Here is a 14,649-nt window from a genome sequence, read left to right on the forward strand (position 1 = left end):
GCCGCCCCTTTCGGCCTGGACCCCTGGTGAAAGTAGCAGTCAGGGCTCATGTAACGCTTCACTCGCGTACCTTTCCTACGATGTGTAATATACCCTTCTCTTCCTCAGTGAGTTGTACCAGGACCCCTTGTTCACACTCGGTGTGGGGGAATGGCATCTCCTGTCACTTAACGGTCAAGTTAAGAATGTAAGAGTTTTTCCAAATTTACTTTTAATTACATAATTTCCAATCAATTACATTAAGAGGGATTGTGGTGGCGCAACGGGTTCGGCCGGGTCCCGCGCTCCGGTGGGTCTGGGGTTCAAGTCCCGCTGGGAGTGCCTTGCGACGGACTGGCGCCCCGTTCTGGGTGTATCCCCTCCCCCCTAGTTTTGTGCCCTGTGTTGCCGGGTTCGCCACGACCCCATTCGGGACAAGCGGTTTCGGACTGTGTTTGTGGGTGTGTGTGTGTACATCATTTCCTTAACGTAGCTATTTTCTAAAATGTGTGTGTGTGTGTGTGTGTGTGTGTACCCTTCAAGCCCACAGCAGCACTGAAAAGCACCCTAACCAGTGTCCATTTGCTATGGCTGAATCACATGTTTTTACAGACCCTCACCTGTCAATGAATGCAGGGATGTTTTACTGACTGCTAAAGGGGCCTTTAGAGATTTTGTTTGTTTGTGTGTGGGTGTAAGTTGGGGAAGGGACGTGCACTCTATATCGCGCACAGCTGACACCAACTCTGTCCAAAGCGGTTCTGTGGGCTCCCTTCCTCTGGATGCTTTTGCCCCTGGCCCTAGGTCGTGACCTCGTGGCTGGCGATGAGCGGCAACGAGAGCGTCGCCTGGGAACAAATGAGAAATAAGAACAACCGAGGAGCGGCCAAGGTGGCCGAACAGGGAGGAACGCTGGAGGTCCTTGTTCCTTCGCTGCTGAATGTGTGTGTGTGTGTGTGAGAGCGTTCTCCCGGGGCTCCTGCTCTGGGTCTTTTTACTCAGTGACGTGATGATGGCGACAACACTTGTTTCAGTAAATGTCTTTGCTGCCTCTTCTGTAGGCCTTCCTCACACGAGTCCAAGAGAAGCAGCCGGGAACATTCTGGAAACGTGTGCAAAGAGTGTGCGCAGGACAAGGCGAGCGCAGTAAACCGCGGTGCGCGCTCCCGCGCCCTTTCGTCCTCTGTTCTCCTCGAACGTCCGCCGTCGGTTCCGTGCGCGTGACGCTCCCTCGGCCACGTGCTCGCTTCCCCGTCGCTCCACGGGGTTCCGAAGCACGCGCGGAGCCGCAAAGCAGACGTCCGTGTCGTGAAGAAGATTCGCCCGTCTTTGCGGCAGCGCGTCGTCAAGGAGACGGAGGCGGAGGGATACGGAGGGATGCGGAGGGCGATGGCGCCGAGCGGCGCCGAGGAGCGGAGCTGTCGTACGTGTCGTCAGCGCTTTGTCTGCGGGGTCGCGTTTCTCCTCGAATCGGACGCGGCGGTGTGTTTCTGTGCGTGAAGCGGGAGCGGTTCGGGCCGGTGCTGTACCCGATCCGGTCAACTTTTACCTCAGAAACTGGGCGAAGGAGGACGCGGCGGAGGAGGAGCGGCGCGACTTGAGTTGAGGCAGGAGCGCAGCGCGCCAATTATATTAAATTATAATCCTTGTGGAGAGAAGCGCACACAGCGACAGACAGAGAGACGAGAGAGAGAGACGGACAGGCAGTGAGACTAAGAGAGTGAGAGTGAGAGTGAGAATGATGGAGTGACCGCTCTGCGTGTCCTGTATTTTACTCCACTAAGTTTTCCGAGGACCGAAACAGTGAGGCAAAGGCTTTGGTCGGGTGCGGAGACCAAGAAGAAGAAATAATAATAAATCGGCCCACTTGACTAAACAGCCTATTTCATTCTTGTATTCCTCTTCCTGACGCTTTCTTTCTCCACAGTGACTTAGACCGCTTTACCCTGCTTTACCGCTTACAGTACACAGCACCGCTTCAGGCTAAGTGCCCCTATGGAGCCGGGAACTGTGGCAGGAGGGGGACTCGAACCCGTGACCCAGCGCTACCCGCTGCGCTCCCTGCTGTGAAGCGGAGTGTCCCGCACATGAGCGCTCGGCGTGACCCTGCCGGCGGCGGCGGCGCCCCCCAGGGGCCCGGCGGAGCTGCGAAGAGCTGTCGGTCCGGATGACTCCCGCGAGGACGGGGACGAGGGCGCTCTGAACTGGGCCGAGACCATGAAAAACTGTGAATATCGACAGATCGAGCCCCAAGGCCTCGGGACGCCCAACGCCGCGCCCCCCCCTCCGGCCGGCGCCAACGACGCCGACACGCGGGCCAAAAGACGCCGGAAATGGGAGGTTTTTCCAGGAAAGAACCGCTTCTACTGCGACGGGCGGATCATGGTGGCCCGGCAGAGCGGCGTTCTGCCCCTCACCCTGGGGCTCATCGTCCTCACCAGCTGCCTCTTCTTCGTCTTCGAGTAAGTTGACCGGCGGCGCTAAGATGGAGCGGTGGAGCCGGTGTCATGACGCTCACGGAGGAAGTGTCTCGTAACGCACTCGCTACAAGTACTGCGGACGTTTCCCCGCTTCCTCTCGATGCTGGCGTTTTCTACCTTTCCCTCTCTTCTAAAATTTCCCTCTGTAGCAGCGCAAACGCGGCCTCCGTTTAGCCTCCGAGCCTATAGGTGGCAGCGTAGAGCACCTTAATTCGGCTCATTTCCACAGTGCTTACAGGTGCTGCCTGCTGTTCCTCAGTGTCAGTGATCAGTGACAGCATGAGGAACGTTGAACATGTTTATGAGGTGAATCGCTCATCACTCAGCGTTGGGTATTGTCCGTTATTTTCGATAGTTTAATAATTTAATCACAATGTAGCGCAGCGTTAATATAAAATACGTACGATGACAGCAGCATCTCTGCCTTCTACCTCTGCCAGGTGAACAACGGCCAGCTAAATGCTGCGTGTGTGTGTGTGTGTCTAGGAGTGCTCTGGCTGAACAGCTGGTACAGTAGTGGTTGGAACTGCTGCCTTTGCACAGAAAGGTTGCAGGTTTGAATCCCACCTGCAGCTGTAGTACCCTTGAACAAGGTACTTACCTTCTATTTCTGCAGTCAGATTACCCACCTGTGTAAATGTGCAGCTCCCTCAGTATTGTAAGTCGCTTTGGAGAAGGGTGTCAGATAATGAATACATGCAAATGTTCCAGCACTTGCGCTTGGCCTTCTTGGTGTTGGAGTCCATCATGTTTCTCCTGTGGCTCCTCCTCCAGCTGCCCTTTCCTCGTGGAGCACGTGACGAGCTGCATCCCTGCGATTGGAGGAGCGCTCTTCGCCTTCGTCATCATCTCCCTCCTGCAGACGAGTTTCCGCGACCCCGGGATCCTGCCGCGGGCCACTGCTGACGAGGCTGCGTACACTGAGAAGCAAATTGGTACGAAAGGGGCTGCGTGGCCTCGCTCTCGTGGTGGGGGAGGATGTGGTAGAAGAAGGGATGGACGTTGCGTGCTCGGGGTTCCCGTATACCCCACTTCAATACACACCAACAGGTGTCAGCACTGCTGATAGGTGGCCGCCGACACAGCGCGTCACGCAGAAGGACATCGTTAATATGAAAGTGTGGTGAAGGCGAGCTGGGGTGCTGGTAGGAACGGCATGCGGTGACCAAGCGGTGCTGTCCATGGCACCCAGTGCGCGGCCTCAGTGCTTTTCCGCTGATGCTCATTGCTAGTGCACTGCTGTGACTGTCACTGTGTGCACAACCTCTCTTTAGAGGAACTGAAACGTGACGTGGGATGGCCCGGAGGCGCCGAAGTGTCGCACCATGTTTACCGCGATTCCTCGGGCACCTGCCACCTTCCATTCACATATAAAGCCCTGTTGTTTGCTAAAAATGGATGTCACTTCTTTCTCTGTCTCTCTCCCTCTCGAGCAGACGACTCCGCCTCTTCCAGCTACCGCCCCCCACCTCGCACCTTGGAGGTCATCATTAACCAGCAGGTCGTCAAGCTCAAGTACTGCTTCACCTGCAAGATGTTCCGTCCGCCTCGTACCTCTCACTGCAGCCTCTGTGACAACTGTGTGGGTGAGGGAGGGGGCCTCGTGGCCTCTGCGCCTCCACTCATTTTATTTCTCTCTTGTTACATCTTGTTATGTTTTATATTTGCTCGAGTACCATGTCAGCAGATGGCGTAATGGTTAGTGGTGTTGCGTTGCAGCCTGAAGGTCCTGGATTTGAATGCCACCTTTAAGTGAGGTTCTTACCCTGAATTAATACAGTAAACATGTCATAGCTCTATAAATGGGTAAACTATCTCAGCTTGGAAAAAGGTGTTAGTAACATTAATGATGATGATGATGACGAAGAAAGTGTTCCTGTCTGCCTACCTGCGGGAGAGCAACAGACGTGTTTCTCTTCATACGTGTCTTCGCACCGTGTGCGTCCCACTTTGCATACGGGCTCTAAATTAGTTTGACGGAAGACGCAGGAGCAGTGTGTTACTCGGCTATGTGTAAACGCAGGGTTCGAATGCTGTCCGCTTGGCAACAAGAGCCGACACGTGTCTTTTGTGTGGTTGTGCAAGATGCTCACATGCTGCTGTTCCCTCTCTTTGTCCCCTGCAGAGCGCTTTGACCATCACTGTCCCTGGGTGGGCAACTGCGTGGGCAAGCGCAACTATCGCTTCTTCTATGCTTTCATTGTCTCGCTCTCCTTCCTGACGGCCTTCATCTTCGGCTGCGTCACCACACACCTGACTCTGCGTACGTTCCCTCTCACGGCTCGTATGGCTGCTTGACCTGAGGAGCAGCTCGTCATTGGCTCCGTCCCCTTTGTGTTGTCTTCTCGCGCTCTTCATGAGACCCAAGTGTTCACATGGTGTGCTAGTAGTGGGGTCGAGGCCCGTCGGGGGCAGCCTGCTTGTCACACACCAGCACAGCTGTGGCAGTGGGACTGAAGACGCACGGCTGTGCCTGTGTCAGAGTCGAAGGGCAGGTCCCCGTATCCACAGCCAGCATATCGAGAAGGTTACAAACTAGTTACTCGTGGATTGCTGTGAACGTGACTGTACTTTGTGATCATTATACATTATAAATTGGGGATGGCGGTGGGCCCCCGCTGACCCTGCGAGCCTCAGGAGATGCAGGCCTGCGGGTTGCGCGTCAGGTGGTTGACGTCTCGTTCTCTTTCCTTCAGGTTCCCAAGGTGGCAAAGGCCTGATCACTGCCGTCCAAGAGAGCCCAGCCAGATATCCTTTCACTGCGGCTGTCTTGCTGCTCCTTTGGGTCCTTGAGAGCCTGTACCAGCTCATCTAAGAGACGCCTCGTTTAAGGACGATGCTGCGTTCAGCTCATTGGTAAACTGACAAAGCTTCTAGGTGCCAAAGGGGCAACAGCCAAGCTTTTGCTAGGACTGAACCTCTGACTCTCTGGTCACTGGTCCAGTTCCTCACCTGCTGGACTGCCAGCATGTGCAAAGATGCAAAGATGTGGATCCTTAACAAGCCCTCCTGCACTGCTCTGGAGCTGATTGTGTGCTTTTTCTCAGTCTGGTCCATCCTGGGCCTCTCGGGCTTCCATACCTACCTGGTGGCCTCCAACCTCACCACGAACGAGGATGTGAGTGTCCTGCCGAACCGCAGTGCAGCCCTTCATGAGCTTCATACACAGCCTGGGTAGCATCCTGCTGGGGATGGGCGAGCTATACACATACCACAGGGTCTTTCTGTAATTGTGCTGCCCTCTGTGTGTGTGAACGTGTGTGCACACAGATTAAAGGCTCCTGGTCAGGCAACAGTGGAGTGCAGAACACAGTGAACCCCTACAGCTACAACAACATCTTTGCAAACTGCTGTGCTGTGCTGTGTGCACCCCTGCCTCCCAGGTGAGTGTATGGGTGTGTGTGCGTGTGTGCGCGCGCGCACGCTGGTGCTGAGTCTTCGCTCTGTGCCTGTGCTTGGTGACACTGTTAACCGTGGCTGCGTTTCGGAGAGTGCCTCCATGTAACCCCGCCTCCCAACTGTGTGTAGTTTGATCGACAGGAGGGGTTTCCTGCCGACACAAGAGTCTCCTCCAGCTGCCCAGCCGCAAGTTGAGCTCCCCGTGTTTGTGGGCAAAAGCGACCTCACCGTGGTATGACGGACCACAGAGATGTTTCTCTGAGCATTCGTTACGTTCTCCTTCCTTATCTGCTTGTCCGGCGCCTGGCCTTGAAGAACAGGGACACCCTGGACAGGACGCACGTCCATTGCACTGTTGTTTTGCAGTGTGTCCAGCATGATGGGATAATTGAACAGATTCTCTTGATTGGACTGTTCCATGAGAATAACATCTGAGCAGAATGGCATCCTGTCTCTGTGACTGCCAGCTCCTATATCCTGTGTCACATATGGATCACATAAATCAGGGGTATTATGTCTTGTTAAAGCAAGGAATGTATCGAGTACCGTAATATAGTCACGTACCACAAATAACATCTTTTCAGTTTACACATCAAACATTTAATATGTCGCTTACCGTGATTTTTATGCTGGGGCCTCGAACCAGTTCACTGTAATGATTGCAGTCCTTGGCCAAAAAAGGCCCTGTTTGTGCACGTGTGTGTGTGTTGCAGTCAGTGTTCACCAGCTGTTTGCGCCACACTCTCTCCCTCTTCCTTTCAACAGGAGGACACTTGTCAAGATTTTGCTCTGTCCTGCACTGGCTGATGGGATAGCTGCTACAGTTTGAGAGAAGTGGGTAAGAGCCGGGGCAGTGCACCGCTGATTATCATGTGTGTTTAAACGTGGGAACGCTCCTCCTGCCCTAGCCCCCAGTTTGTCTGGTCAAAAGTTTTAGAACACCTCCATTTTTCCAGTTTTTATTGAAATTTATGCAGTTTTTGTTTGTCTCGATGTACTCTGAAATTAAAGCATAGAACAAATAAACATTGGACATAAAACGATTCCATGATTTCTTTTTTGTTTAACAAAATTTAACCTAAATTTTTGACTCAAAGTAGCCAGTAGATATAACAGCCGCACACACTCGTGGCATTCTTTCTACAGCGGAAATCAAATGTTGTTCGGAAAGTTCCATCCTTTCGCCTACTCGATGGCGTACAAAAACCCTGCGTGATGAACCGAAGATTTCAAATTTTGATTCATTGGTCCATAAGACTTTCTTGCAGTATTCAGTAGTCCACCGGCAGTGCTTCATGGCCCAGGCAAGCCTGTTTTTCTTATTTTGCCACCTTAGCAATGGCTTTCTTACTGCCACTCGACCTGTCAAACCTGCAGCTCAAAGTCTTCTCTTCACAGTTGAAACTGAGACTTGCTTCCTTCGACCAGTGTTAAGCTGTGCTTGAAGCTGCTGTCCTGTGAGCCGCCTATTACGCAAGCTGTTGACTCTCAGAAACTTGTCTTCTGATTCTGTTCTGGCTTTGGGTCTACCAGACCTCTTCTTGTCAGCTTCCTCCAGTTTCCAGATGTCTTTCGATGGTGTAGGAAACTGTACTCACTGACATCTTAGCTTTCTTTGTGATTTCTCTAAAGGAAAGACCTACACTTTTAAGAGTTATAATGATCTGTCTTCCTTGCCATTATGGGAGCGATCTACTACTTCCTGCAGTACAGTACTGTCCAAATAATGCTTAAAAGGGTGTAATAACAGTCTGTTCCAACACTGCTTTTATACAGACAGGGGGTTTGTAAGTAATCAACAAAAGTTGGGACACCTGTAGGAATTGTTAGCATCAACTTTCAAGGCTTAATTTACTTCCATTGCTGCAGAACTGCTGTAAGTTGTTAACCGATTACTTCTTCCCTGAAAAAAGGCCTTTTTGTATAACTCTGAATTGCACATTATTTTTCAGTTTTTGGTAACGTAAACTTTTTTTTTTTTTTTAAAAAAATAAAAACCTCTGGCAGTTTACCGCTTAGCTTTATACCATTTCAGGTTATCCACTGGACTTGAACTGCTTAAATTTCGATAAAAACTGGAAAAATGGGGGTGTTCTAAAACTTGACTGGTAGTGTGTACACACACACACACACACACACACACGAGTTTATTGTCCCTAGTTTAGTAGACAACTAGTTCTTTGGACTGTGGGAGGAGACCAGTGCACCAGGAGGAACCCCACGCAGATGCAAGGAGGATATGCAACTGTGCAGAAGCCGAACACGGACTGAATCTGCAACTCAGGAGCTGTGAGGCACCAGCGCTACCTCCTGTGCCACGGACATCAGCTGGAGTTGTACTGAATGTAGACGCTTTAAAAAAAAAAAAAAAAAACAGGGTTCCCTGCAGTTGTGGTCGTCCCACAAGTGCAGCCAGTCCGTGTGGAGAATGTGTGCGGTGTGTTTTCTCAGTTGCGTCTAACAGTGTCACAGACGCTGTGTGATTGTCTCCTGTTTTCTCTCTCCCTCCATTCCTCCTCAAGTGTGGCGGGCAACACGAGCTCCGTTGGAGACCCCACTGCAGTTGCGCTCTGGCACCCCCGGAGCAGCACGGCGGCGCCCCCAACAGGAGCAGGCCTGTCCTCACTATGGCGATCAGCACACAGCCCATCCCCTCCATCTGCTGCTGTCCGAGACATGCGAGTGCTTTTGCGCCCAGGAGCCGCTTCGGTCCACATCCTCACCCCAGGATTACTGACAGCGGAGGGCTGCGGTGTGCAGAACTTTACCGGTCCAGTATGGTGGTGAGCGTCAGCCCAGCGAGAGATCACCGAGAGAGGTGTGGCCCGGCCCGCTCCGTTTTGTCCTGCACCTCAGTGTGCCGGAGCCTTGAGCCATATCTACTGGCGGGAGCTGTTCCTCCTCACCAGTGGACCCAGCTGTCCTCTCAGGACCTCTCCTTACAGCAATAACCCTGCAGGCCATGCAGTTGTGCAACCGCAACCACGGGAGACCGCAATTCTCATATGCAAAGCACCGTGGTACCCGTGACTTTACGTAGTGCGCTTTCCATTGTAAACGAGGAGCCGAGCCGAGGGGACGGAGGGGACTGGACAAGTGGAGGTCATATCCTCTAGGACCAGCGTGGTTTCTGAGCCAAGTCAGCAGTGGAGACGGAAGGACCGCTGTGTTCGCCGGTAGTGTAGTGCGTATAGCTACTGTCTTTGGTCACAGGTTCGAGTCCCACCTCCAGCTGTAGTACCCTTGAGCAAGGTACTTACCCTAAATTGCTCCAGTAAAATTACCCAGCTGTATAAATGGGTCAATAAATGTAGGTAACGCTGTAAGTCGGCTTTGTAAAAAAGTATCGGCTACATGAATAAATGTCAATGTAAAAGTGGACATCGGTCCTTTCGCGCACTTCCTGGACCAAACCAGGACTGTGGTGAGCCACTGGATTACCACACCTGTCGCAACCTTGACAGGAGAATTAATGATGCTGGACAGCCCGTTGGCGTGGGGCGTGCTCGCTGTGAGCGGTCAGGGGACTCTCGACAGGAACTCTGAACCGAGTGTTGCACCTCCTACGTCCTCTTGGCCCCGCTGTCTCCGTTCAGCTACTGACCCACCTGTAGGCCTGGATGACCTGCTGTCATTTCTACCTTCCCGTGATCCCTCAGTGCTTCGCATGTGTACCTTTCTCTGGGAGTACGGATCCCCCGACCCTACTTTGACTCTTTAATGCAGGGATGGCGATACTTAAGAAACGTGCCACAATAATTGTGTTCTCCTTCTTAAGGCCTCTGATTTGTGCGCACAGTGCGCCGTGGTCGGGTTCGAGTCCACAGTGCGTCACCCTGGCGAAGTGTAAAAGAGCAGCAGAGGAGGTGTCTGGTCACTCGTTTGCCTGGGGTCGGACTAGCTATGCACCGGGCTCTTGGTACGAGACAGATGAGTCCCTGACGGCGGTGCTATAGTAGACTGCCGCTGGGGACAAGTGACGGGCGGAGCCACAGGAGGAGAGTGAGGTGCGTTTCCAGAAGACGCCAGAAAGCCAGGGAGCGACTTGGCCTGTTACGCTGTTGTCCTTCTCGAGGCCTTGTTCAGCGCATTCGTGTACCTCATTGAGCGACACCCAATAAAGATATGCAAAAGGGAATGTTCTAGATGTCTGTTTCCGTGAACGTCTTAAAAAGACACCCCCATCGACAGCAGTCTCCAATCACTGTGCGGTTCCTGGGCTGTAAGGGACGCCAGAGAAGAAGGGGTTCTCATAAAGGAACGTGTCTCTTTGGGTTCGAGTCACTTCGCTCTTCCTGATCCCAGTGTCTGCGTGATGAAACGCTCCCTCGCAGGACGCGACAGTCGCTCCGCAACGTGTTCCTCCTACAGCTGCGTGTTCTTTGCTCTCCGTTAGATGGCGATGTGGTGTGGGGATGCTGGGAAAGCTCCCGCATGTCCAGACATGTCGTTCGGTTACCAGGGAAACAAAGGACACCGTGGACTCCAAAGCTAATGTGTAGTTATAAAGTCATTATTTTAGATCTTATGCAAATGTCAGCAGGAGAAGATGCTGCTGGAAATGGGGTCCTTCTGGCAGTTTTGTGTAACAAGCCTGTTGTACACGTGGCAACAAAGAAGAGCTCAGCACATGGAAACATCCTGCGCTCAGCAGTTTGCACGCTGGCTGCTCGGATCCAGGGGCTCCACGTACCCGAGTGCAGCGCTGCTGACGTGGTAACGGGTTCCTGCGCGCCGAGCTTCTTGCGCGGTGTACATCGTGAAGTAAATTCCCAAAGTTGTTTTGGAAGCTGCTTTTCCGAGGCCTCTGCAGAACGCAAACAAAACAGCCTGAAACAGATGATTTTCATAAACTCCCCATGGTGTAAGAGGAGGCAGTTTTTGCTCCCCACCTCACTTTGAAACCCGTTTTCCTTCCGTTTGACGTGTTTTACTGCTGTAAAACGCAGGGAAGTGCAGACCTTCCTGTCTCAGCTTCTTGGACAGATTTTCTTGCAATGATGAAATTGTTCGTTCAGCTGCTTACAGGTCTGTAGTTTCTCCCGCAATCACAACACGGGCTTCCATCATATACTGCTGTGATTTCAGACTTGAGAGCAAATATGATTTGTTCCCTGAAATTTGCGTAATTAACTAAGAATATAGAAAACCTCACGAGCACAAATTTCGATTCAAAATGCAAGCACTGGTACCAAGACTATTATATGCTCTGCCACTGAAAAACAAGAGTAAAACAAGAAAATGAGAGGACAAAATTATAGTAAGATGCAATAAATGACAAAGGGAAAGGGATAGAAAAAAGGAGCATGCAAATGTGAGACATTTTGAGCATATGGGCCTTAAGCCTGGATTTAAAGATGAAGTTCTGATATTCTGCATTTGAGTTTACATTGTCTTTCTTCATGTAGCTGATGCTTTTCTCCGAGTGACTTACTTACAATGTTAAGCTACCTACACCTATTTACCCAGCTGAGCAGTGTTACTGGAACAATTTAAGGTAAGTATGTTGCTTAAGGGTATTATAGCAGAGATTTGAACCTACAATCTGATGGGTCCAGGTTGGCAGCAGCTCTAACCAGCTTTAACTCTAGCAGCTGCCCCTGTTCACACCCAGTGACTTACGATGCTAGATAGACGATATACAACGTCACTCATCGATACACACACAGGGCACTTTAGAATCACCTGTCTTTGGACTGCGGGAGGAGACCTACGCAAAGTGCAGCGACCTGCAGGTTGGCCCCTCTCCGTGTGCGGCGTTGCGTTGTCGCGGTCCTGCGGTGCAACTGCGCATGTTGTGTCCCTCAAGCTCATGGGAGGCCGCTTTGCCGTTTCGCTCTTTCTTCGTTTTCACTGCTTTCGCCTCGTGTTTTTTGGGCTCGGAGCGGAAGGTGCACCTCGGCGAACCCTAACGAGACCGAGCAGTTTCTCTGCGACCCGGTTGCCACATGGCAGCGCTTGCCGTGCCGCGTTTATGGCAACATCTTCAGCTGGGCTGCGGCAGCCCTTCGTGCGTCCTGCTGCGCGTTCACATTAAGGCCTAATTTGGCTCCCCTTATTCTTGCAGCGGGGGGTCCTGGTGACCGTAACCGTTTGCACAGGGCGGTTCCGCACTCCGTTACTTTCCTGTTAGCTCCGCCTGTAGTACGAAAGGACCAGCACGTTTGACCTGGAGCGAGTTTGGGTTCCAGGACTAGACCTGCTACGTGGGGGTCGTGGGCCCAAGGAGCACTAAGCAGACCAGGCATGTGTTACTATGGTATTAGTACAGTACATTCTCAGAGAATCTTTCTGTGTGTGTCTGTGAGATAAGGAGACCAAACGAAGCCGGAGCAGAAAAGGTGTCTCGGGGATGGACCAGTGCTCCGGTCGCTGGAGTTGACGCCACAACTCCGTCTACGTTACACGCGGCGAAAGCGCCCAGAACAAAAGGACCACAAGGAGCGTGGAGCCGCCGGAGCTGGTGGACGGAACCGTGGTCGGCGGGACCCTCTCCCACAAGGTTATTTTTGCGAGCCCTGGAACCCGGTCCCTGGCGTGACTTGAGCCCCCTGCAGTCGCTGCACTGCGAACGAAGGTTCAGCCACGTTACACGTCCGTCTGTTGAGAAGATGCCCAACGCCCCTCCCCCGGAAACAGGGTTAGAACAAGTTGCCGCAGGGCGGAGAACCGGGAGCTCCTTCCAGCTAACCGGGCCCAGTATGCTAATAGTTCCTGCCCCACCTCGTAATTCTTGCCGCTTTAAAGCAGTTCTACCCTGTGTTACACGTTAGCTGCACTTTGCTCCTCTTTGCTTGTGTTCAAAATGCTCGTTTGAGAGTCGAGTCACTCCTGAGTTTCGCCGTTAGGCAATAAATTGCAGCTCGGCAACTTTCTCAGCGCCTCGAAAGGGCCTTCGCCTCGTTCCCCCTCTTGGACTCGGTTCGGTTCTGTCCCGGGTTCCCTCGCCACGTGTCACTATGAGGGCCAGCGACCCGCCTTTCTGCATCCTGTCCCGGGACTAGCTGCGACGTCTCCGCTCCGTCCTGGGGCAGAGCATCCCCATCCACAGCCGCGGTAGCTTCCCCACCCTGTCCGCGCGCCCGAGGCACATCGCTCAGCTGAGGAGGAGGAAGGCGGGGGAACATCAGCGGGGACGTCGCCATCAGGAAAGAGCCTCTTCAGCAGCTGCACGAGTCACTTGTTGATGCTACAAATAACAGGGTTAAAGCGAAAGTGTGAGGAGTTTACAGGAGCACAGATTTGTGCGAACAGTAAACTGGGTTCCTAACTAACGTTCGTGTCACTTCGTTACGAGGCGAGAGTAACGTGGGAGGTTTGAAAAGATGCAACCAGTGAGCCGTGTTGTTATTATTATGGCTGATGCCTCTGTCCAAGAGAGCTGACGGTGGCAGATAGAGTGAACTGCGACTCTCGTGCGGATGCGATGTCGCAGTGCAGGAGGGCTTCCGGAACACTCTTTGACGCTCCTCTCTCGCGTCACGCGGTTCGTAAATCGTCTCTGTCTTTGAGCGAAGACGCTTGGACGTCAGCACCTTTAAAGCGGCACGGTAAAGGGCTCGTGGTGCTGGGGACCCAGCAGGAGGCGCTCTTCCTCCTGTGGTCTGTCGCAGAACAAAAGTCCCGATGAAACACTTTCTCTGTGCATGACGTCATCCGCGGCGTTAATCGTGGCCGATACGGGCAGCGTGACGGCACCTCCCTGCCTCGGCACTGGGAACAGGAGGCTGTGCGACAGATTCTTTGGAAAGCCGTCTTCTGAGCGAACGGCTCCAACGAGCTGAAGTTGCGCCTCGGCGTGGAAAACGCTTTGCGACGACGGACCCCTTTGAATTCTCGTACACACGGCTCGCTAATCTGACGGAGCGGATGCGAGTCTTCAAGGGCTTTACAAGGACCTTGGTGACCCGGATGCTAAGTGGGATCTTTAAATTCTCCTCAGTGTTTCACTTCCTCAGCATTTTATTGCAGTGCTGCCTGTTTTGTGGTGGATGGGACTGGTTGAGTTGGTCAAGTTGGAGGAGATGAGAGAGCAGGTAGAGCAGCTTGAGTTGGTTCACCTGGACGAGTTGACTGGGTGGTTTGTTTCACCAAGTGGGTGAATCGGTTGGGGTTAGAAGAGTTTGTGGAGTTCGAGGAGTCTGTTGTGCTGCTGGAGGCACTGGAGCTTCTGAAGCTGGAGGACTTGGTTGTGTTGGTGGAGCCGTAGCGGCAAAAGACAGCGCCGCTAGACGAGGCGTGCGGTGAAGTGAGCTACGTCGGTGCACGGTGACACTGCAGGATGACTGTCACCCTACTCATCCACAGTTGCGTTGGGTCATATTTCACATCTCTTGGGTCACAAAGTCTACGTGGCTTTGACAGGCAGGAGGTCCGCGCAGTCCAGCGTGTCCAGGAGCGGGGCCTCGTGGAGTTCCTTCCCTTTCTGGTTCACTGGCTCCGACCGTGTCCCGCACTTGCGCTCACCGTTTGCTCGGGTCCTCATTTATTATGCGACTTCCTTCCTGCGAAAGGTGGTCCTCGACGCAGAGTCTGCGTAAACGGCGGCCTAAGTCTCGTTTGGCCTGTTAAGAGGAGGAGAGGAGAAAAAAAAAAAAAAAAAAAAAAAAAAATTCAGGTGCGTATTTTTACGGAGAACTACGTGTGGGGGCGAGTCCCGACCCACTCGGTCCAGATATCAGGTCGGTCGCTGCTGCATCCACGTCCGTGGGCTCGTGCTACACGGCGATGTCGGGCGTGCGAGAAGTCGATGGTTGCGGCTCCGAGGCCGCCCGAGTCGATTTTGCAGCCT

The 14,649-nt window shown here is 52.8% G+C and overlaps 1 protein-coding gene across 4 annotated transcripts; it reads left to right on the forward strand.

Annotated features, from left to right (window-relative positions):
* The first annotated feature begins 1,346 nt into the window (after positions 1–1,346).
* On the forward strand, positions 1,347–9,990 carry LOC108931789 (palmitoyltransferase ZDHHC18-like). 4 transcript variants are annotated; one of them, XM_029248539.1, is made up of 11 exons: positions 1,347–1,402; positions 1,944–2,441; positions 3,234–3,394; positions 3,896–4,045; positions 4,585–4,722; positions 5,156–5,207; positions 5,475–5,577; positions 5,730–5,842; positions 5,988–6,090; positions 6,624–6,696; positions 8,381–9,990. In XM_029248539.1, exons 2-10 carry the CDS (start codon positions 2,197–2,199, stop codon positions 6,663–6,665), a joined length of 1,107 nt encoding a protein of 368 aa, XP_029104372.1. In that variant the 5' UTR covers positions 1,347–1,402; positions 1,944–2,196; the 3' UTR covers positions 6,666–6,696; positions 8,381–9,990. The 4 variants fall into 4 exon arrangements, with proteins under 4 accessions (XP_029104372.1, XP_018603323.2, XP_029104371.1 ...); XM_018747807.2 differs by having other exon boundaries at positions 1,350–2,441; XM_029248538.1 differs by having other exon boundaries at positions 1,350–2,441; positions 6,624–6,692.
* The last annotated feature ends 4,659 nt before the right edge of the window (positions 9,991–14,649 follow it).

The sequence above is a fragment of the Scleropages formosus genome, chromosome 23 (genome assembly GCF_900964775.1).
Source record: "Scleropages formosus chromosome 23, fSclFor1.1, whole genome shotgun sequence".
Lineage (NCBI taxonomy): Eukaryota > Metazoa > Chordata > Actinopteri > Osteoglossiformes > Osteoglossidae > Scleropages > Scleropages formosus.

What these genes read in the sequence shown, in the direction of transcription:
- LOC108931789 (XM_029248539.1), top strand. Translation starts at nt 2,197, where the DNA reads ATGAAAAACTGTGAATATCGACAGATCGAGCCCCAAGGCCTCGGGACG. An exon ending in CCTCTGTGACAACTGTGTGG is followed by an intron (nt 4,046 to 4,584) that starts GTGAGGGAGGGG and finishes TGTCCCCTGCAG; the next exon opens with AGCGCTTTGACCATCACTGT. An exon ending in CACCACACACCTGACTCTGC is followed by an intron (nt 4,723 to 5,155) that starts GTACGTTCCCTC and finishes TCTTTCCTTCAG; the next exon opens with GTTCCCAAGGTGGCAAAGGC.